This window comes from Telopea speciosissima, chromosome 11 (assembly GCF_018873765.1).
Source record: "Telopea speciosissima isolate NSW1024214 ecotype Mountain lineage chromosome 11, Tspe_v1, whole genome shotgun sequence".
NCBI classification, from domain to species: domain Eukaryota; kingdom Viridiplantae; phylum Streptophyta; class Magnoliopsida; order Proteales; family Proteaceae; genus Telopea; species Telopea speciosissima.
In genome coordinates, this window is record NC_057926.1 from 48,914,732 (window position 1) to 48,939,362 (window position 24,631).

At 39.9% G+C, this 24,631-nt stretch overlaps 1 protein-coding gene across 1 annotated transcript; it reads right to left on the reverse strand.

The window, feature by feature from the left end:
• Positions 1–508: 508 nt before the first annotated feature.
• Positions 509–22,466, reverse strand: LOC122646589 (superoxide dismutase [Fe] 3, chloroplastic). Its single transcript, XM_043840170.1, has 8 exons — positions 22,255–22,466; positions 19,703–19,783; positions 19,067–19,258; positions 13,252–13,423; positions 4,769–4,842; positions 4,651–4,677; positions 4,545–4,568; positions 509–822 (listed from the first exon to the last, which is right to left on the reverse strand). The coding sequence occupies exons 1-8, from the start codon at positions 22,348–22,350 to the stop codon at positions 697–699; spliced, it is 792 nt and encodes a 263-aa protein (XP_043696105.1). The 5' UTR covers positions 22,351–22,466; the 3' UTR covers positions 509–696.
• Positions 22,467–24,631: the final 2,165 nt, after the last annotated feature.

A 24,631-nucleotide genomic window follows, 5' to 3' on the forward strand; every position in this document is an offset into this window, starting at 1 on the left:
ACCTGCAATAAGAGTGGGAGTTCTTGTTCGAGTGAGCTGGGTAGTAGTTCGTAGGCTAAGAGAACGGGGAGCCATGGCTGATCAAAAAGCGAAGATAGGCACAAAGTTCAGTGATCTACGGCCGAAAGAGAGAACTCGGAGAGGTTCCGATCAGGTTGTTTTAAAAAGCTAGGATAAGTGAACGAGAACTACAGTTCGAGTGATTTCCTTTTGAGGCTTTTACTTGGAAACAAATGGGCCTTAACCAGTACAGGGTTGGTAGCTAGTAATGAAGACTGGTTTAAAATCTATGTCTAAGTGTATGACACATCCCAAAAATTTACCAGCCTAGCAGGCTACATCTTTCTTTTTCTTTAGACTGCAAACCTGCAGGTCCTTGATAGAAAAGTCCATAACAAAATGTTCTGACAACAGGCTTTCTTGGCTATGTATCAGAGTGTTATGGACTGAAAATGGGTGAGGCTACCAAAATATAGGTCACCAACAAAGCCACTGTAAGTTCAAGGCCGCACTAAGTCATTGCTACATGATTGAAATTATGCATAAACTACAGTAGACTAGTAGAGTATGTGCAACCTAATGGATATCAGTTCCAAAGATGATAAAAAAGAGCCCATCCACTAAAACAAATTTTAAATACAAGTTTACCCTAAAATAAAATAAAATAAAAAATTACATACTCACACAAGAAACGTTTCAAGCAACAGGAATTTTGGGCTCCCCTAAGTTCACAAAAGCCTCAGCACGGGCCATGCGTGCTGTCGCTGCATCCCATGATACAAGGTTGTTCATGAACGTATTCACATATTTTCCTTTGTCGTCCTGTTCATAGAACCCCAACAATTAGATCTTTATTCCACATGGGTTCTGTTTTCTTAACATACAAAATGCCACCCTCCCCACACCCCCACAAAAAAATAAAGAAGAAACTGAAAATAACGGAGTTGGTAGTATATCGGAGGTATGTTCCAATCAGATACTTCAGAAAGAGTCCTTAAGACAGAATCATATGATACGGCATAGTAATTAGGGGAAACATGCTACATGAGGAGCAAAGCTTCCATAATCGGAAAAAAAATAAAAAAATGTCAAGTTCATTGTTATTATTGTTGTCATACTCTCTATTGCTAGAACCATATAATACAGCTTTGTAATTATGGGAAACATATCACCTGAGAAGCCAAGTTTCCATACTCTCAGTTCTGTTGTCTTCTAGTTCTATGCTGATTTTTTATGACTTGATGAGGCTTAATATTGATTTTTTATGTCTTGATGTGACTTAATGTGGCTTAATATTGATTTTTGATGACTTGAGGTGGCTTAATGTTGATTTTTGATGATATAAGGTATATATTGTAGCATACTAAAATATTGTAACATACCCATGATATAAGGTATATATTGTAGCATACTAAAATATTGTAGCATACCAAATAATGTTAGAAAAGAGGGAAATAAAAAATAACACTTGGGGGCGCCTTGGTCGCCAAGGCGACGCCTAGACGGGCGCCTTGTCGCCTACGTGCTTAGACACCCCTCCAACGCCTTGGGTCGCTTTGCCGCCTTGACAACTATGGATGCTGTACTGCTGGCAGCATACCTTATTAATCGGTTGCCTTCTCGGGTGTTGTCATCTCAGTGCCCCATTGAAGTGTTATTGGGTTCTTCAACTTTTGTGGTGCCTCCTAAAGTTTTTGGGCGTTGTTTTTGCCCGAAACCACCATGTTCATGGCAAATTTGATCCCAAGGGATTGCGTTGCATTTTTTTAGATTATTCTGCTACACAAAAGGGATACAAGTGTTATCATCTTCCCTCAAGAAAATTGTTTGTCACTATGGATGTTGTTTTTCGGGAGACAAAGCATATTTTCCATTTCTTGCTCCTCTTCAAGGGGAGTCTACAAGTGAAGAGGTGCCTTTGATTACTTCTCTCAGTGTTTTCTATGGTAGAAGACACTTCAGTTGAACTCGTGGATGGAATAACGGAGCAGGAACAGGACCACTCTATGGTCCAGGGGAGACTAGGAAATCAAATACCTTGAAGGTTTTTACCAAAGGAACGTGGTACAAACAGACGCAAGTTGACAACACCACCACCACTGCACCTAACCAGTCGTTGCTCTCTGATCCAAGTCCTTCACCTACTTCTCTTGGTAAGTCTCCTTTGGATCCTAATCTAGATTTACCGATTGCTTTCGTAAACCTCATAGAATTTGTACTCAACATCCCATTTCAAATGTCGTTTCTTATGACTCTCTTTCCCCATCTTTCCATGCCTTTGTATCCTCTTTGTCTTCTGTTTCCATCCCTAACACTTGGCAAGAAGCAATGGCTAATTCAAAATGGGAAGATGCAATGAATGAAGAAATGAGGGCACTGGGAAAAAATGATACGTGGGATGTGGTGAGTCTTCCCTAAGGAAAGAAATCGGTTGGTTGCAAATGGGTCTTCACTATCAAACACAAGCCAGATGGGATAGTGGAAAGATATAAGGCTAGATTGGTTGCTAGAGGATTTATTCAAACACATGGGATCAACTATCAAGAAACATTTGCTCCAGTCGCAAAGATGAATACAATCAGAGTAATCATCTCGTGTGCAACTAACCAAGGCTGAGATCTTCAACAATTGGATGTGAAGAATGTTTTCCTTCATGTGGAGCTTGAAGGGGAGGTATACATGGATATTCCTCCAGGTTTTGCTGCTAAAGAAACCCAGGGTAAAGTATTTTGTCTCAAGAAGGCTTTATACGGTCTAAAACAGTCACCAAGAGCTCGGTTTGGACGTTTCCATAGAGCGATGGTGTCGATTAAGCACAAACAAAGTGATGTTGACCATACATTGTTTATCAAGAAGAGAGATCAGCATATCACAATGTTGATTGTTTATTTAGACGACATTGTCATCACTGGAAGTGGTTGATGAGATAAGTAAGTTGAAGACCTATTTGGGAACAGAGTTTGAGATCAAGGATCTTGGAAAACTCATATTTTCGTGGGATTGAAGTCGCTTATTCGGCTCAAGGTATCTTCCTTTCACAACAAAGTATACTCTTGACCTGTATCTGAAACAGGAATGTTGGGGTATAAGCCTTCAGATACCCCTTTGGAACCAAATACCCATCTAAAGGGTAAAGATGGAGATCCCGTGGATAAGGGCAGCTATCAAAGACTGGTTGGTTGTTTGATATACTTGTCACACACACGGTCTGATATAGCATTTGTTGTTAGTGTTGTGAGCTAGTATATGCATGACCCTCACTTCACTCACCTAGAGGCATCATACAAGATCTTGAGATATGTGAAGTCTGCTCCCGGGAAAGGTGTTCTCTTTTCTTCCCATGATCACTTACGAGTTGAGGCCTACACTGATGCAGATTGGGCAGGAGGTCTACCTCGGGATGCTACACTTTTGTTGGTGGAAATTTAGTGACTTAGCGGAGCAAGAAGCAATCTGTAGTTGCTCGATCCAATGCCAACGCAGAATTTTGGACTATGGCCCTTGGTATTTGTGAGCTCATGTGGCTGCAAGGACTTCTTCGTGATTTATGTGTTCCTATTGAGCTACCCATGCGCCTATATTGTGATAGCAAATCTGCAATAATTATTGCTCATAACCCAGTGCGACACGATAGTACCAAGCATATTGAGGTCGATCGTCATTTCATCAAGGAGAAGCTGGAGCAAGGAGTAATATGCATTCCATTTGTTCAGTCTGGAGATCAGTTAGCTGATATTCTTACTAAGAGTACCATTAGTAAAAATTTTGTATCCATTGTTAGAAAGCTGGGCATGTTTGAAATTTATGCACCAACTTGAGGGGGAGTGTTGTAAAATGCTTTCAAGGGTATTTCTGTCCTAGGGATATTATTGTCCTTGTACCTATTCTAGAATGTTCTCTCGTCTATTATAAATAAAGAGGGGATGTGATCAATTAGTCACAAGCCATTATTCTCAATTCTCCACAGCGTCGAAACAGCATTTCCAGACTAGAGTGAGATGCAACAATAGTCTGTGCACCATTGTAATCGACAACGGAAACCATTTTCTTAATGTTTAATAAATAAATAAAGTAAAACCCAATGTAATGGGTGTGTATTTTTTTTTTTTTCCGCTTTTCTTTTCGTAACTTTTCAAACTTCAAATCCATATGCATACCAACTACCCCCACTCAACCAGATTGGGCTTGGAGTCCAAAAATGCCTTTGCCAATGTAACATAAAAAAGTGTTACAAACCATCATATAGCTTGTAACAAGAATTTCTACATGAGAGAATTACCAGATAAGATCAATATAATCTTCCAATATAGAGAATTTTATTAGACTCTGCCTTAAATTTTGTCAGCCCTAAGATAATACAGAAACTAGATGGTTAAAATCTTGCTGCAACCCCATGAAATAGTGGTTCTGAAACCCCTTGACAAGTGGCAAGTCTACAACAGAGGAACTGACAAGAACTTTGCACTCTTTCTATCATGATCTAGTTACTAGGGCACTTACATTTCACAGGACAACTAAAAAGCACCAAAAATAACTTTACATACCTTATAATCCAGATAATAAGCATGCTGCAAGTTTTCAACAGAATACTTTTAGTAGTCGTGGTAACTAAAAGACGTTCTAAGAGAAACTTAAAACTTGATCACTTACCTCCCACATATCCAAATTGATGATGGGCTACACAAAAAAAAAATAAAAAAAAAGTCAATACACCTCTAGGAGAAAGACGAACAGAAAGAATCAAATAGAAGACAAGAGATTGACATACAAAGTCACCCCAAAGTAGTGGGTTGATGCCATTTGATGTTTTAACCACCGCAAGTCTTTTCTCCTTATTCTTCACTGTAGCAACCAAAACATGAAGAGCATAGGCAAAATAAGATGGAGAGAGAGAGAGAATTGCAAAACCTCGAACATTTCTTATTAGAAATGTATGATCCATGAATTAACCTTAAGATTTGATCCAATCATACACTAGTGAGCAGTAGCAGTAAAAAAGTCATGTTGTGGATTGATTCACGCAATCTATATTTAAATTGTAAACCATACCACTTAATTGCATTGCAGGACTGACAAATGACTAAAAGCCAAAAAGGTCTTTGGTTTTCCCTTTCTTGGTACTCAGTTTTCTTGGGTGGCTTATCTTTTAGGTTGGTGTTAAACATCTATCTCAGAAACACTTTGATGTCTTCTACAGATCGCAGGAACTTATTGCAATAGTGCATGGATCCCCCTTCATTTTTTATACAAAAGTGTTGTTCACGGACCAATGCTTCTGGTAAGAACTGTTAACAAGTTTAGTTTCTAATGAATGTGATTAATTTCATCTCCTTCTATGCTCTGGGTTTTTTTTTCCCTGTTCTTTACTGATGCTTTGCCTTGCTCTTCTTTTCCCCCAATTTTTATTTTCTCTTCATGATCTGGCTTGTTTGTTCTCATGCAATCCTTTTCTCACCTCTCTATGCCCATCCTTTGTATCTCCATTAGAATAATCTGGTTCAGATTATGTCTTGCCTAATTTTGGTCGATACAACGAGATATCAAACATCTATCGTATGGATTTTTTTGGCTTTTCTATGAATTAGAATCATGTCCATTTCAATGAAAGGCTTGTTGAGGACATCCAGACAGCATTAAATTCCGTGTAAAACAAGCAAACTGTTAACAAATCAAGTATCTAAAACCGTTTAAAAACCGAGAAACCGAAACCATTTACTAAGGTACCGTTTGACAACGTTACTAGTGTTTCTGTGCCGTTTCTGACCAAAAACGTATTTTGGTGTTACTGTTACTAGAATAACGTTACTGTCTTCCTGAAAGGTGTTTGATAAACTTGTTCTAGAAACGTATCCAGAACACTATTAATACTGAAAGGTGTTTGATAAAACCTGTTTCTGTAACAGTTTTGTTTTGATTAATATAAATTACAAAATTGCCATTTTTACTAAAATACATATAAAGTCATGGATGGTAGGACATTAAAAATTTCTAGCACAAATACCACTAACCGATCTCATTTCTTAGCATTGAAATCGAGAGAGGAGAGTAGTTGCAGCTTGGAAGAATTTCAATTAAAACATATCCTCAGTTATTTCAGAATTCCTATTCTATTTGATTTCTATTTCACTGAACTAAGGTGTCAAAAAACAAAACAGAAAAATGATATTCAGAAGGAAGAATTTCATAACTCGTTCCCTTTCTTTATGTACAGATAGATCCAACTAGTAATTGGAATTTGGAAATAAAGTACATGATATGAAGAATTAGGATATTACCGAATCACATTGAAGTTTGAAACAGTTTGATAATGGAGCTAGCTGCAGATGGGACAGAGCACCAGGCCATTCTCATTACATTCAGGGCATCTCACCACGACTTCGCTCCCTTGTGATCGCTGTGGTTGTGCGTGTTCTTTCACCACCATCACAAACTTATAGCTCCCGCTGCAACGAAAACAGGGCAAGAATCTCACACCCCCACATCCCTCGCACAGAGCCCCGACTCTGGCCACCCTGGGCAACCCTTCAAGGAGCTGAGCCAAACAACCTTCTTCGTGTATCCTCAGAACTTCACTAGCTCCACCAATACACCTGCCCTTAACGAAAACCCTAGGAGGAACACTGTCAGCGATGTCCTTCCCATTCATCAATTCCCTCAACTCTTCCCGGAACCCAGGATCCATCGAAATGTCCCTTTCATTTATCAACACCCCAATCCCTTCGAAAACTGCTCTAACCAAGGTTCAAAAACTCGGGTCTCGGTGGCATCTCGGCCAGGCCAGAAACCGAGTCAAGCCGAGATCTCGATCTCAGCGAGTTGCTGCAATTTTTTTTTTTTGGACTTAGACCCCCAACTCGGTGGGTTGTACACATATTTTGGGTCTGAAACTTGGTATTCAGGCCATTTAAACACAATGGCATGCCCAGATTTGCCAAAAAACAAGTCCAAATATGAGTTTCACTTTGGACCATAGGTTGGTAGGCGACGAGTCGTACTAAAACAACCTAATCTACATATAATTTAGTAAAACATAGCAAATTAGCAATCAAAACATTCTAATTAGTACACATCAATCAAAACATTGAAATAAAATATACATTACATCAATGTTCACTTAATTTGTTACATAAAATGAGATTGAACAAGAAATTCATCCCCATATTGATCCACATAGAATTCCCATGTCATGGAATTGCTATAGTGTTGCAAATAGTGTGACATAGTTTCCATGTAAGTCTTCTGATCAACATATACCAATCTCCCTATCTTAGGGTACATGGGAGGCTGTTGGTATGAAGAAATAGAAAATACCTTTGAAATCTTGCAAATAGGTGATGATGCTCCAAATTGGCACTTGAATCTTCACTTTGGCACTTCAATCTAACTCCAAACAGTGCATTCCAGCCAACAATCGAAAGAAAGAAGAAGAAATTTGAAGGAGAGGTGTTTTTCCCCTTGGTTTAGAGCCTATCGAGTTCTGTCCCTGCTCTCTTTTATGTTGGAAATGGGTTTTTGGGTGAAAAATGGGCTAAATACAAGTAAATAGCACTTTTGGGCCCAACCGAGATCTCGCCGAGATATTGGTTTTTTTGCATTGAAAATACCCTGTTTTTGAGCCTCAAGATATCACCGAGATCTCGGCCGAGAAATTGCACTCCTAGGAACCGACTGGTAACTCGACTCGGTATGGCCCAAAACCGAGAAACTCGGCGAGATCTCGCAAGTTCTCGAACCTTGGCTCTAACTGCGTTACAATCTTCGAATGTCTTGCAAACCCCTCTTAGAGTTGTCGTGTAAACGACCAACTTACTTTTTCCATTGGGCGGACATCGTTTCACGAACTCATCGTTGAGCAAGTATTTGTAGGAGGAAGGCTTGTCGGCGACAGAGTTACCGTTTAGTGGCTTTAAGACATTTTTGGGGTCTGGGGAGGCAGCGGTGATGAGTGGTCGATTAGGGTTTGAGTTTTCTTTGTTGCTGCTCAAGAGGTGAGATTTGAAGGCGAAGGGCTTGGGAGGCCTGGAGATGCGGGAATCGAGTTCGGAGAGGGTGACGGTGTGGAGCAAAGAGGAGCGTGTGCCAAAGAGAGAGACGAGCGAGAGAGAAAGAGAGAGAGTTGGAGGTTGGGACAGTAGCAGAGCTCACGGTGGAGGGGCAGCAGCAAAGCTCCTCTAGGGTTTGGATCTTGAGCGTGTGCCAAAGAGAGAGATGAGCGAGAGAGAGAGGTAGGTTGAGTGAGAGAGAGATGGAGATAGCAAACTATCGGGTAACAGTTTTTGATAAAGGCCAAAAACATGTAAAAACAAGAAAAAGTTGTTATTCTAAAAACGTTATTTTAGCCATAAATTGTTATAAATTTTGATTTTTGTTATAAAAAACAAGTGAAACAAAACGGATTTCTAAAACGTGTTTTCTGTGCTAATTGTGTGCTGGAAACATTAATAGCACAAAAACAACAGAAAAGTAACGTTGTCAAATGGCACCTAAATGGTTTTGGTTTCAATAACTGAAACGGTTTAATAAACAGTTCAGTTTTGGTTTCACCTAAAAAATCTTGCACCGAACCGAACTGATTACACCAAAACCGAACCGATTAACACCCTTAATCATGCCTTAGTTGTCTTCTCAAATTCTTTTAGCCAATTTAGCTCTTGCTTTAGGTTTCCCATCTCAGTTTTGAATTTGAGGAACACCTAGTTTGTAGGTTTTGGTCATTATTTTCAACAAAACACAAGCTTAACAAATAAAGAAAGTTTGATGACTCTACTGTGGCAGCAGCCTTTTCGGGGGTGATTACGGAGTCCTCTAGTCTAATTTGAAGGTGATTGTCTAACGTAGATCACACGTCCATATATACCCGCAGGAACAAGCCCCAAAACCAGCCCAGCAAGGTTGTGGGATTCGACTGTTGTGAGAGGCAGCCTGATCTGATGATGAGGCAAGTTTTTGTTGGTTCGATGGAGCATCACCTGAGGCAGCCCTAGCCCAAAGAGAAGCATAAAGAAGATAAGAAACCAAGACAAAAAAAACAAAAAAAAAGTTACTGTTTCACATGAACAGTACCCAAGTTCCTGTTCACGTGAATGGTGATTTGGGGGCTGATGTGGACAGCTGGTGTGAAGATTAGCTGCTGGATGTTGGTGGAATATTCTATTAGAAGCTACTATTAACTTAGTTTCTATTTGTAATAGTTTCTTAGTTATTAAGTTCAGGTATTTAGTAGTTTCTAATTTTGTTTCTTTCTTTTTAGTAGTTACTATATTTCCTAGTTTTAATTTTGTTCCTTGCATGTTGGCTGAACTATAAAACCTAGTTTCTATTTTCATTAGGTTTCTATTTTTAGAAGTTACTATTTCTTAAGTTTCTAATTTTGTAAGCTGACCTATTCCATTAAATAGGCAGCCCCTCTTGTAATAGAAACAGATTTTGAACAATAGAATTTCCAGGCCATGTTGCCATCGTTTATGGGAGAATATCCTTGTTTCAACAGCTGGCATAGCTTTGGGTGAGAGACCCAGGGTGAGACAGCCATCCCCTATCCCCTTCTTCTTCTATCTTCTCTATATCCTCTTCTTCTTCTTCTTATCCTTTTCTATGTTCTTCTTTCATATGTAAACAGGAAAAAAAAAAAAAAAAAAAAAAAAAGAAGTAAAAGTTTCAGTTATTCAATTTGTTCATCCTTATTGTGTTGATCCTGGCTTCAATCGATCTCCCGCTGGTTTCCCTAGTTCAAAGTCGACTTTTGCATTATTGTCCCTCTCTCCCACTAGCTCTTTTGGGTAGTGTGATGTATCATGACAAAGCCACTGGTGTGACCAGGTATACTAGGGGACAATAACGCACTGGCATGCTACCATCATAGAAAACTGCTGGTGATATTCCAAGGTGCATATGCAAAATCTGTATCCCTACCAAACTCACACACAAACAGAGGGGGGGAAAAGAAAGAAAAAGTTGGATATTTTGGAATGAAAAACATACTATTGCTCCTGGGGAATGAATCTTTTACTGGTGTACATTGAACTGCAGTTAGATCAGTCTTTAGAAGCTTTAAAATGGTCAGCTTCTCCATATCTTGCCTGCAATTTGTTGCTATTAGGCGCAGAAAGGATGAACCATTCATCTCCCCAGTGGTCAAGCTAGCACCATTCCTTGGCTAACATGTGCATATTCAGGATTTATTACTTTGTGGGCATTTTTTTCTTAATTTCCAAAAACTTTTGCTTTTAAGATCTTACAATAAACATTTTGAATCAGCAAAATAAGTTTATTGATGACAAGAGTTTAACTTCTACATAAATAGCTCCAAAAACAAAATATATGGTGTGTAACTTTGGCCTCGCTAGGACGGTTAATGAGGTGGTGAATATTGATGAGAGGGAGATATCTCAAAGTGATTATTTTAGATATCTGGGCTCAGTAATAAAAAAAGAAGGTGATATAGAGGATGATGTTGCCCAAAGGATTAAAATAGGATGGATGAAGTGGAGAGGTGTGTCCAGAGTGTTATGTGATCGATGTATCCGTTTAAAGCTTAAAGGGAAATTTTATAGGACTATTATTTGACTGGCTATGATGTATAATGGAGAATGTAGGGCAGCTAAGAAGCGTCATATAAATAAACTAAGTGTCGCGGAATGAGGATGTTGAGATGGATGTGTGGCAAGACTAAGAAGGATAAAGCAAGGAATGGCCATATTAGAACAGAGTTAGGAGCAGCTGCGATTCAGGATAAGCTACGTGAGAGTCGTTTAAGATGGTATGGTCATGTTCAATGAAGGTCTTGGAATGCTCCAGTACGGAGGAGTGATTCAATTCAGATTGAAGGTACTAAAAGAGCCAAGGGCAGGCCTATATTAACCATATGAGAAGTGGTGAGGAAAGACATGCATACCTTAGGCATCATACCGTGTACGACTTCGAATAGAACTGATTGGAAAGCAAGGATCCATGTGGCCGACCCTATTTAGTTGGGATAAGGCTATGTTGTTGTTGTTGAGAAGAAAAAAAAAAAAAAAAAAAACCATTCAGGAAATTTCTGAACAGAAACTAGGTTTCTCTCTAGAGACAAGACAAACTATGCTATGAACTGTCAATATGGATGTAAATCTAATGTAGGGACATGGACACTGAGTATAAGACACAGAAACCCCCCACCAAATCCAGAAGTTGAGATCCCAACAATTCATTGATTCATAGCTCACATTTGAAATATATTTGATTGCCTCCAAAGAAAACATTCCAATTTTCTGCTTCAAGGTTAAAGAAGCCCTTAATTTAGGGATTATTTTATGCTTCAATTATGAAATAGTTACTTTTTTTTGTGCTCTTGCCTTTTTTTTTTTCTTACATCACACGGTTAAAGAAACAGGCCAGTCATAATTCACATCGCATAAGTGTATTATGTATATGCCTGTATCAAAAATCTACCCAAAATAAAGGATAACAAGGAAATATCAAACTGGAACCAAATTAAAGCAAGTTATTGGAAAGGGCATCTCTCAAGCAGATTTTACACAAGTAACACAAATATGTCCAAAAAGCATCTGGCAGCGTCTACCTGTAGACATGTGAGAAGCCAGTAAGGGGGAGTGATGCAGCTCAACCTAAGGCTAGGGGAAGGAAAAGAAGGAGTTATTGTGTGGCTTAGCATCTAGTATTAATAAGATTTAGTTTGTCTAATTGGGTTTATTAGGAGTTTAATTTTGTCTATTTTCTGATTTATTGGTACAGTAGTCCGGGTAAGTAGTTGGCAGTAATCAGCAAGTAAGTTGGTCCTAGTCAGTTTCTTGTCCTTGTGTTGTTAGGGTGCAAATAGACTATGACATCAGGTTTCTTTTGTTGTTTTACCTTTGTTACTCTGATTTCCAAATTAGAATAGGAGAAGTTAAGGTCGTCTATATATAGCTGTAAAGGTCTCAATCCCCCCCCCCCAAATTTTATGCAATAATATTTCAGTTTTCTGCAACTTAGGTACTGTAGATCCAGCGTTCTTTGACTTAAGTGGATTCTCAAGGGGCTTTCACTGGATGCTTAGGTTGCAGCAGGTGGGTTCCTGCATGGATATTCTTCATCTCTTATTCTTAGTTCAATTCCTTCAATAATCCAGGACAGTTTCCCTTAACCCTATTTGTGATCTGTGGCATCCCTGTTTTGAACTTATATATCTCCATCACTATTGCTGTTCATATCTTCCTGGTTAGAAATAAGATCACTCCGAAATTTCAGTCATTATTCTAATATCTATTTCTGATAGATCTGACCATTACATGTTAGTTTTGTGCAGCATAACCTAACCTACCATCACAGCTGTCAAAGCAACTAGGCGACCCAAGGCATTGGAAGGGTGCCTAGGTGACAAGGCGCCTGCCAAGGACCTTAGGCATGCAGTATATGAAATATAGAAATGATAGTTTTATATAATAATGCTTATGTGCAACATAGAAGCCATATCAATGCAATCTGATATAATTATGCTAGTAGTGACCTAATATGAGAAAATCAACATATAATAAACGAGACATAGGACATAATATAAGCATATTTATATTATTAAAAAAAAAAACCAATAAACGAAAATCAAGGTACACTCATGAAGTGTCAAAAAACTGATATAATATAAGGCATGCTGTCACAAGGCCACAAAGTGACACCTAGGCATCCAAGGGGACACCAAGGTGTACAAGGCAATGCCAAGGCATCCAAGGCTACTGCCTTTCTTGCATCAAACAAGGTGTGCTGTCTCCTTGGACCCGAGAAGGCGTCTAGACACCTAGGTGACAGCCTTGACAATTATGCCTGCCATACCCATTCCATAACTGTGCATTTGCATCTCACATATGACAAGAGAAATCTGAGATTTTCCCTGATTTATGGGCTTAAAATTTAGAGCCCCTCGACCAAATTTCAAGCCTAGCAAATGAGTCCTCTTTGACTCAATCGTGTCTCCTATTTGCCCTTATCTTTTTCTCTTATTTTCTAATTTCATTTTAAATAGTCTTTCAAATTTAGTTGCAGAATTCCATGAGTCCTTTCTTATTCTTCTTTTTTTTTTTTTTGTCACATTTCCATACCTGTCTATTTTCCACCTACTTGTTCTGTTGTTCCTGGGATCAATACTAACAGGTTCTATTTCCAACTCTGGGTTAAGGCTGGATTACCAATCTGAATAATGCAGTATGCTACAAATAATAGAAATTACAAATTAAGAGACTAACTATTTCAAGTAGTAGGAACTCTGTAGGTACTTACGTACAAGCCAAACCCAGCCAGAACCAAATAGCGTAAGTGCTGCATCTACAAATTTCTCCCTGAAATTGGTAAAAGAACCAAAATCCTTCTCAATCTGCTGAAGAAGACCTTCTCCAGGCATGTTGCTACCACTAGGTTGCATGGATTCCCAAAAAAAATCATGGTTCCAGACCTGCAACCACAGGTTTGAAAATTAAGTTCAGGAAAAGGCCAGGCACTACAAACCTGAACCAGAGTTCAAATTTACCTTTATTTTGACCAAAAGAACAATAAGATAGTTTAGGACAGCTATCACGGACCATAGTTTAGGATACCTATCACGGACCAACTCATTAATTTTGAAAGTCAACGGGAGGACCAACTCTTGGACAGGCTACACACAGTATGGAAAGAAGTACACCAAGAACAGAGATCTTGAACATGTCTTTCAATTTATAGGCCACATCAGATAAGCCCAAAAGATGTCTTTATGGAGTAGAGCAAAGGCACTTATATTGACTGTTAAAAATATTAAGCAATATCCATGGGAAACCAGTTGAAAGATTGTTTCTTGGACCTTTTAGTTGAATTTTAGGTTAGAGATGTAAGTGAGAGAAGGAGGAGAGGTTGAAGAAGAAGGAGATGAGAAGGAGAGCAAGAAGAGAATAGAGAGAGATATTTCGGTTGTGAATCTTGTGTGTTGGAGAGACTTCTCCACACTCTATATTACTTGAATAGAACTAATGGAGTTATTACATGCACCTCCCTAGGGAGGTACAAGGTCAAAAAGGACAAACAAGATAAAATACATAATAAGGCAACTAGTCCAAAGTCTAGTTCCCAAACTACCCCTGTTACATATCTACTAACAACTCTAACACTCCCCCTCAAGCTGGAGAATATATATCATGCATTCCCAGCTTGCTTAGAAGAAAACTAAACTGAGGAGAGGCAAGGGCCTTGGTGAGAATGTCTGCCAGCTGATCACCAGTCTTCACAAAAGGAGTACAAATGCAGCCAGAATCTATCTTCTCATTGATGAAGTGTCTATCAACCTTAATATGCTTAGTTCTGTCATGCTGAACAGGGTTGTGGGCAATACTGATGGCAGCCTTGTTGTCACAATAGAGTTTCATAGGGCCTTCAGTGTCAAATCTCAGTTCCTGAACAAGTCTTTTCAACCATATGAGTTCACACACTCCATGAGCCATAGCTCTAAATTCTGCCTCTGCACTGGATTTGGCTACAACATGCTGTTTTTTGCTCCTCCATGTAACCAAATTACCTCCCACAAAGGTACAATAGCCGGAGGTAGATCTCTTGTTTGTAATAGAGCTAGCCCAATCTGCATCAGTGAAACCTTCCACTCTCAAATGATTGTGTCTGGCATACAACAGTCCTTTCCCTGGGGAAGACTTGAAATACCTAAGAATGCAATACACGGCATCCAAGTAGCCACTTTTGGGAGCATACATAAATTGGCTCACCACTCCCACTGCATATGAGATATCTGGACGTGTCATAGAGAGATAGATAAGCTTCCCAACAAGCCTTTGGTACTTTCCCGCATCAACCAGAGAAGGACCACAATCTTCCCCTAGTGTGTGATTATGCTCAATAGGAGAATTTACTGGTTTGCAACCCAACATCCCTGTCTCTGTCAACAAATCAAGAACAAACTTCCGTTGATTCCTTTCTTAGTCCTTGATACTTCAATTCCTAGGAAGTACTTTAAGGGGCCCAGGTCTTTGATCTCAAACTGTTGTGCCAAGTAGCTTTTCAGTGTACCAGTCTCAGCTATAGCATCTACTGTGACTACAATATCATCCACATAGACAATGAGAGCAGTGATGGTACCATTGCCCCGTTTGGTAAAGAGTGTGTGATCAGCTTAGCTTTGAGAATAACCATTCTTCAGAATAGCCTGTCGGAAGCGTTCAAACCATGCCTTTGGTGACTGTTTGAGACCATATAGTGCCTTCTTAAGGAGATACACTTTCCCTTCAGCTGAAGGCATTTTGAAGCCTGGTGGGGGTTGCATGTACACTTCCTCTTCCAAGTCACCATGGAGAAAGGCATTCTTCACATCTAACTGATATAATGGCCAATCTTTATTGGCAGCCAGTGATAGAAGAACTCTTATAGAGTTATGCTTAGCCACAGGAGCGAATGTCTCCTGATAGTCAATCCCATAGACTTGACTGTACCCCTTGGCAACCAACCTTGCCTTATATCTCTCCACAGTACCATCAGATTTATACTTGATTGTATAGACCCATCTGCATCCAACTGGGACACGTCCCTTAGGAAGATCCACCAATTGCCAAGTATCATTCTTCTCAAGAGCCATCATCTCCTCAGACATAGCTTGTCTCCACTTTGGGTCAGGCATAGCATCATTGACATTCCTGATAATAGAAGCTATAGAGAGAGCAGCAGACCAAAAGGTCTTGGGGACATGCATGCCAAACAGAGACTACGGGTGACCTCCAATAAATGGCGATTCTTCCTCTCAGCAACCCCATTTTGTTGGGGGGTGTCAACACACGCTAGCCGATGGAGAATGCCATTATCAGTAAAGAAGGTTTGGAGGCCACCAAACATGTATTCCCCCCCTTTATCAGATCGAACAATTTTGATCCGAGTGTCAAACTGAGTAAGAATCATCTAATAAAAGATTTTAAATGCATCACAAACATCATTTTTATGCTTCATAAGAACAGTCTAAGTAGCACGAGAAAAATCATCAACAAAGGACATAAAGTAACGAAAGCCAAATAAAGAGGTAGTAGGGGAAGGTCCCCAAACATCAGTGTACACGATATGAAAAGGAGTAGTAGTTCTATTACCATGATATAGATAAGAGGAACGACAATGTTTGGCAAGCATACATGGTTCACATTGAAAAACATGAGAAGAAGCAACAGAAGAAAATAAGTGAGGCAATTGTTTCCTCATTACAACAAAAGATGGATGGCCAAGACAACGATGCCATAACATAACAGACTCCACAGAACTACTATCATTACGTCCACACACATAGGACTGAGCTGTGGGCAAAAAAGGCTCAAAAAGGTAGAGGCCTTGCTCCTCACGTCCACTACCAATAATCCTCTTCGTCACCAAATCCTGAAAAAGACAATGAGAAGGAAAAAAAAGTGACACAACAGTTTAAAGATTTTGTCAGATGACTCACAGAGAGAAGATTAAGGGTAAGGTTAGGAACATGAAGGACAGATGTAAGAAAAATAGATGAGGTAACAGGGATACTGCCTTTACCAGAGATGGAGGAAAGGGAACCATCGGTCACCCGAAACTTATCCTTACCGGAGCAAATGGTATAGGAATCATAATAATGGGACGTACCAGTAATGTGGTCAGTGGCACCAGAGTCAATGACCTAAGACTAGGCTGCAGTAGAAGCTGAGGTGGAAACCTACAAAGCGGAGGATGAAGAAGAGCTAGCCACTGTGGGTATAGGAGATGTGCTCAGCTGTGACATGACCCTACGGAACACTGCATCGGTCAAAGTAGAGTCATCCTGTGTAGCATCTGTCTCAGTCATAACAGAGTGGGCACCTCGACCTCCCCCTCGATGGCCACCACGAGCCCCACCGCGTGTACCAGGAAGACAGCCATGAAGAGTCCAACATCTATCCTTGGTGTGCCCAAATCTCCCACAATGATCACATTTAAATCTGTCTCTGCCACCTCCACTAGCACCACCTGTCTCCACTGCTCTGTCCTCCCCATAAGTAGGCCCCTAGCCTCTACCATCACTATGGGTGTCCCGGAAAGAGGAAGAATTGAAAGCTGATCTCTCAAGGGATGATGCTGGAGCAGGTGCCATAGCAACACGCCGAGTCTCCTCACTCTGTAAATAGCTGCAAACCTCATCAAGAGATGGAAGAGGAGACCTGCCCAAAATCTGGAGCCTGATGGGTTCATACTCGGGGTTTAGCCCACCAAGAGGAGTGAAGACACGCTCCTTTTCAAGAGCACGATACACCTTTGCCTCATCCGCTGGGTTGGTCAATTAGAGATCCCTGTAATGATCATACTCCTCCAAAAGACTAATATAGGCATTGTAGTACTCAAAAATAGTCTTGTCACCTTGCTTCATTGCATTAATTTTTTGGTGGAGTTGATAAACTTTGGCGGAGTCACCCACCCTGACAAATGTCTGGGAGACACTGTCCCAAATAGCCTTGGCAGTTTCCTTTCTCATAAATCTTCTCCCAATCTCGGGCTTCATGGAGAAGATGAGCCATGTCATGACTGTGGAATTTTTGGTCTCCCATTTCTCATAAGTAGGGGAACCAAGAGCTGGAGCAGTAATGGTACCTGTAATATACCCAAGTTTCCCTTTGCTCCTAAGGGAAAGCTCCACTGAGTGGGACCAATCCAAATAATTGGTGCTGTCTAATTTCACAATGGAGATCTATGAGTGTGAGTTCTCAAAGACAAACTGTGAGGCTGCCGGAGTAGGTTGTGATTCAGCCGTGCCAAGCCCAGAGGCATCAGATTCAGCCATATTATGGGGATAAAAGAGGCACTTAACCATGCACAAGTAACTCCAAACAAAGTGGGGAGTACACACTCAACCCAAATAAAGATTCCAATCTCAAGAAATAACTTCTAGCAGAAAAAAAATAGGTAAAATCTAGACAGAACTTCACCCAACACCTTCCAAGGAGAAACACCCACTCAAACAAGTTCTAAGACCTTAAACAAGGTATCCATAAACACTTCTCAACCAAGGGAGGAGTCCATGGTACTCCAAATGCAAGAAAAAGAGGAAGCAGCAGTCACAGTTTATACCTGGGCAGAAAAAGGAACCCCACGAAAATGAGCTATGCTCTAGCAAGAAAACCCTTCAACAAGGAGACTCACATGGGGCATAAAGAGCATCCTTGTACGATCCTAATGAGCTATTCCAAGCTCCAAACCCATGCCGAGAGGAGAAAAGACAGGAGCTGCAACTTTGAGATGGCGGAAAACCTAGGTGAAGCTTGGTTGGCTTCAAACACTTCAATGGGGCTTCAATACAGCTCAAGGATCATCTTCAAACACTTAAACAGGTTGCAAAGAACCTATTTCATCTATCTACAGCAAGTTGTTCACATAGATGCCTCTTCCTTGAAGTTCCTTGTGTCTTAGGATTTCAAGGAGAGGAAAAGAATAGAGAAAGAGGACTGATACGACTCTCAAACCTAAAGCTCTGATACCAAGTTGAATTTTAGGTTAGAGATGTAAATGAGAGAAGGAGGAGAGGTTGAAGAAGAAGGAGATGAGAAGGAGAGCAAGAAGAGAATAGAGAGAGATATTTCGGTTGTGAATCTTGTGTGTTGGAGAGACTTCTCCACACTCTATATTACTTGAATAAAACTAATGGAGTTATTACATCCACCTCCCTAGGGAGGTACAAGGTAAAAAAGGACAAACAAGATAAAATACATAATAGGGCAACTAGTCCAAAGTCTAGTTCCCAAACTACCCCTATTACATATCTACTAACAACTCTTAACACTTTCAAGGACCAGTATAAGGAAAGACATTATATCTGAATGGTTTAACTCATGCATTCAGTGTTCCGGTTTTCACCCCCAACTGAATCAGCCACAGGAAGCTTAATACAACATAAAATAACCATCCTTGATAGTGTCAGAATTTATTTCTTTGTAGAGCCTCCTTAAAACACAGACTGAACCAAGTAAAATATAGAATATAAAAATTGCATGCATCAGGCATGTGTTACATCTCATTTGACAGAGACCTACTGGGGACAAAGTTAACTTGGACAATTTAAAATGAACTGCCAAATTTTCAAGCATACCTGGATAGCATTGTTAAATTCTGGTAAAGGATTCCCATTGTTGTAGGTTACTTTGACTAGTTCATCCAAAGTGTACCCATATAATGGATCATTGTTCTTAAGCTGTTCATTCAAACCCTCCACATAATCACGATGATGAGCTCCCCAATGCATTTCCAGCATCTTCCGGCTCAAATATGGTTCCAATGCATCCTAAAATTACAGGGAAAAGGAAAACAAGAATACGATAAAAGGAATGATTAACAATTGAGACAAATCCACAATAGAAACTGAAAATGTGGAAATTTAAGGTATAAATCTGATGCAGAACAAGGACGATCACCAACAGGTGAAACCAAACATTGGGTGTTAATGCAAAGATGGTACCTAACCTTGAATAATTCAACAAAGAGATCTGCAGCTCCAAAATAAAATTTTAAAAAAAAAAGTCAAAACGAAAAAATTACTAGGAAAACCTAATTTGGAGGATTCTCATCCAATCTGGAAGAAGTATAAGGTATTCTTGCACCAGATTTCCCACCTTCAGTAAGTCTTCCTTATACAGACTCCTTGGGACCTTAATCCACCATTTCTCTATTGTCTTTCCTAGACAAATAATTTTATTGAAAATAAAAAATACTTAAATATGTGACTTACAAGTTTATATGGAGGAGTTGTCAGGCCAAAGAAAGCCAGAGCCTTTGAAGCCCTTTGGGACACATCAAATCGTCCTTTCTTCTGCAGATACCGAATAACACAGAAGAGATAAGCAGAGGATCAAAGGATGAGTAAATATAATGAATAAAGATATAGAAAGAGTTGCTCCTTAAAAAATAATAACACAGTGGCACATGCATATAAATAACCCAACACCCCCCCCCCCCAAAAAAAAAAAAGTTGATCGAGAGGCAACGCAAAGTATGAGTAGTTTCTAATGAAACATTATCGAACAAGTACCTCCAAAAAAAGGAGGTAAAATTTCTTCAATCTCTAAATCACCGGGAACCAAATTGTTAATTGACATATGGAATGTCAGGGCAATACTATACTGCAATTATGTTTAGCATTTCAATTTCCATGCCAAGTTCTGATTCCACCTCCAATGTTTAATCAGACAACTAACTGACTTATCCAAAAGTTAGCTTAATTTGTCACATTGGCCTAAAAGAAAGCCATATTTTATTTGAAAAAAATTGTCACCTCTAAAATTAGAATCCACACTAAATGTAGAACTCGAGCAAAAACTTCACTCATCCCTATTGTTGGAAATTAAGGCCAATATCGATTCCATAGTTTTCACCCAACCACTGCTCCAGTGTCAGCCAAGGGAAAGAAGAAAGGCTACGCGTAGACTTCCTAGTCAGTTTTACTTCTCCCTTTCCTTTTTTAATTTGATTTGTTAAGTCAAGTCCTAAGGTCTGTTGGAGTTAGAGTTTCAGTTTCTTTGCTCATTTTTAATATCAATTTGGAGTCCTAATTACATTAGGAATAAAAACAGTCATGGTGTCAGGTTTATTCAGTTTTCCTTTATCTATTTTGAATTCCAGTTGGAATATAAGGAGAAAGTCTGTATTGAGGTCTATAAATAAGTTTACCGGCTATTGGCCACCCCACAATTTTATGAACAAGACTTTCTGCTTTCTAACATATTTCTTCTGTGTGGATTCATATCAAGCTTGGGTGGATTCCCAAGTTCCCTAGGTGGATTCCAAGGACCCTACTCTCGCAGGTGTGTTCCTGTTTCACTTCCCCTTTCTGTTTTGCTCTTATTTCTGTGTAATTTTTCTATTTGACAGATCAGTTTCCCGTTATATTATCTCTCTAACGAGCCCTTATCTTAAGCTCAATTTTTGTCACAATTGTTAAGTTTAGCTTGGTTTCCAAGAATCCAAACAGCTAGGAATAACCATAAATCAAAGTAGACCTTGTGGAGTCACATGGGTTTGTGGGGATCCGAACATTTTTTTAGCTACAATGCCCATGGATTCCTGGCTGTTTTGTTTCTCAGGATCTGAACCATTTTTTTGCTCAATTTTTGTCGCAATTTTTTGTGCTCCATTTCTCACCACTGAAGTAAATAGTGAGGATCAGAACATTTTCAGAGTTAATTGTTCCTACCTCAGTGAAATTTAAAAGTCATATGCAGCATCCACAATATAAAATAAACTATCTTTACTCCGTTTAATCATTCAAATGACTCTTTTTATTGCTCACCCATTTAGATAACCCTTTCCACCCACTCCACTGAGCAAGTTTGTTATCTTGCTCACCAGTCTATTGCAGTCCCAGCTAATGTGGCAAACATAATACACCTTCTGATGCAGTGAATGCGCTCCATGGCCAGGAATGGGAGGGTGGTTTTCTCACATCGGTCGGGTAGTGTGCGGCAGATTGGCTTATGACCTTGGAAGGGCATCTCCACCCTAAAGCTCGAGCTTTTGGGTTGGACGTCATTAAGTAGTATTAGAGCTGGTTGTCCATATACCGGGCATGTGGGGGCCCATGGCCCAAAGCTAGGGGAATTGATGCAGTGAATGCGCTCCATGACCAGGAATGGGAGGGGAGTTTTGACCCGTATCGATTGGGTAGTGTGCGGCAGTTTGGCTTATGACCTTGGAAGGGCCTCTCCACTCTAAAGCTCATGCTTTTGGGTTGGATGCCATTACCTTCATTGTTAACCCCTTACCTCGTCACAAGAAAGCCTCTAAGCTTCATAATAAATATAAAAAAAAAAAAATTTACCATTACAGTTCAAGAATTTAGCCTTAAATGAAATGAAACTGCAATTTTCATTTTGCTCTCTCATAGCAGTGTTGAAAACAAGGGGTCCATAGAGGTTCTACACCAGGAATTAAAATGTAGACCATCTTCTCTCTTTTTCACAGAGAGGACAAAAAGAATTTCAGGAGTAATCATATGAGCTAATTCCACAGTATACTCCCATATATTAGTAGCAGCAGCTCATAGTCGATCCAAAGTTTTCACAGTTCCATGAACAAAATTTCAATTGGGTTTACAGAAAATATGGAATCAATACTACCTTATCCATGCAACTGAATGTGTATATACCCAGAAAACCAAAACCTCTTACATACCCATCAACAACATTTTGAAGCAAAAAACCATTTAAGAACAATTACGAAACTAGAGCTGATTAAGAAACAGTCCGAAAAGCAGAAAGAGACAGGTTACTAAACAAACGAATTTACCACATATTGAAACTTGGGAATCTTGAATGGCCTCCAAAAGTCGCTCGCCAGAAGATGAGAGTTTGCAGGGCAAGTTTTATTACAACAGAAAGCCATATCTGCTCTGCTACACAAGAAATTAAAACAGCATCACTGCAGTAATATTATTAGAATTTAGTCAATCTGCAACTTGTTTGAGTGGAAAGGACATAGGGTTATGCACTTATGTTACAAAGAGGAGGGAGAGAAAGAGAGGGAACTGATCTTTTTGGTTTTTGGAGCACCTTGTTCGTGTCTAAAAGATAATGACTGAAGCAGAGCGTTCCGTTACTTGAATCCAAGAAAACTTGACTCTGCTAGGCTGCTCCGTTTGTTGGATGTTTGGTTGTGTGGCCTCTGCGCCAGCACGGTGCGCCTCTGCACCAGCACGGGCCAATGTTAAATGTAGCCGCAACAGTACATCAATATGGATGAGAAAATTTCATGGACACCCCAAAAAAGTATCCAATATCTCAGAAATTTACCATACTTGGTCAAAATGTCACAGCCACCTCCTATTTTTATGAATATATTTCAATTTAGTCCACTCCGTTAGTCTCTGCAGTTAAGTGTCTGTTAACTCTTTTTAAATGGCGAAATTACCCTTACCTGTGAAACCCATTTCCTCTTCTTCTCCTTCTTCTCCTTCTACTGTTTCTTCCGCCGCCGCCGCCACCACCACCGCCACCCCCTCCAGCCCTCCTTCTCTTGCTCCCCTGCAACCCCGCCACCACCCTCTCCAATCTCCTCCACCTTTTTCCTTTGTTTCGTTCTCTGCAACTATTTCAACCTAGAGTCTAACCCGGGTCAAGTTTAACCAAACCAGACCCATGCTTAACTCAAACCGAATCTTCAACCCTAATCTCATCGCCTCTCTCTTCTATTGCCCTCGTTGAGAGACGAACATCCCTCCACCCCTATCGAACGGAGAAGCTGCCGCCGGAATCGTCGAGGAGCTGCGACGCTACAGCACGCGACGAAAACTCAACCCTAACGTTGCAACTTCAGGCCACGAAGGACGGAGATCCATCTCGTTGTCGCCCCCATCTCGCAGTCTGAAGCAGCCGGATCTGTCGAGGAGCACCGGAGTTACAGTCGAGGGCATCGCGCCATAAAAGGTACTGCTCTCGATAATGAGATGGTTTAAGAATAAATCATCTGCAATGTTGTTCGATAGTTGTAAGGCCTCCAGCAACCCCATCGGCAGAGATTTCAGGCTCATGGCCAGCCATCATCTGTGACTGAGTTTTTTTGAAGTGTTCAAGGTACTCTTACCCCAACCAGAGACAGTGATTAGAGTCCTATCAGTGGTGGTCTGTGGCTGTTGCTGCTGGTTCTCCATTAGTTGCTATTTTGGGAACGGGCTTGTATCTTCTGTTCTAGACCTTGGTTGTAACTGGAACTTTTAAGGGATTCATACTATAATGATTATCTACTATTGATATCAATTTGATAGTGTTTTGATATAGGATTTAAGAGTTCTTCATAGTTGCTAAATTTGAGCTGCAAGCTGCTATTATGTGACTCTACTGTTTAGTGTCAAATTAGCCCTTGGACTGAGACCAAACCTTGTGGATTAATTCAGTAAATTTAGCAAAATTGTAGCATTTTTTGTTAGAGATCAAATTGGGTAAACAACGCTACATTGTCATTTAACCATGTATTATTTTCAGATTGTTCAAATTGAATGAGCTATTTGAAAAACTGAGGTTTTCAAAAAACAAGTGGATAACCACCATGACCTGTTCAGTGAGTCCCCTTCTATATTAGTCTTCCAACATTCGCAATGCCAAAGTGTTAATCCACAAAGCAGTTAGAACTTAGATTGTTTTACTAAATTAATGCCAATTTTTTCAGCTTCATCAAATGGAAAGTGGAGAAAGGCTAATCCACAGTCAACAAAGCAAAAATTTCGAAGGCTAAATCACTCGATGGAGATGCTCGATGCTGCCATTGAAAGGGCTGAAAATTTCCAAAGAGAATCTAAGAAATCAAAAGCAGTTTTGCAAATCAATGAGACATTATGGGGAGAAATGTATAGATTTGTGAACTGAAGTATAACAGGGGTGGTTGGGGTTGGATCATGGTCTTGCAACAATCTAGTAGATTAAGGCCAGGCAAGATGGATTATTGTTGTGGTAAGAATTGAAGCCATGATTTTTGTTTTCCTGATTAGAAAGAAAAGATGTGCCCTAAAATTTGCAGAAAAATTGACAAAGTTCCTTGCCCTGTTATTGGGTTGGGTATTTACTTATTGTTTTAGTGAACCTAGCCCCACCACATCTTCTTTGTTTGGAAATAATGTTCTCATCGCCTCTCTCTCCTATTGCCCTCATTGAGAGACGAACATCCCTCAACC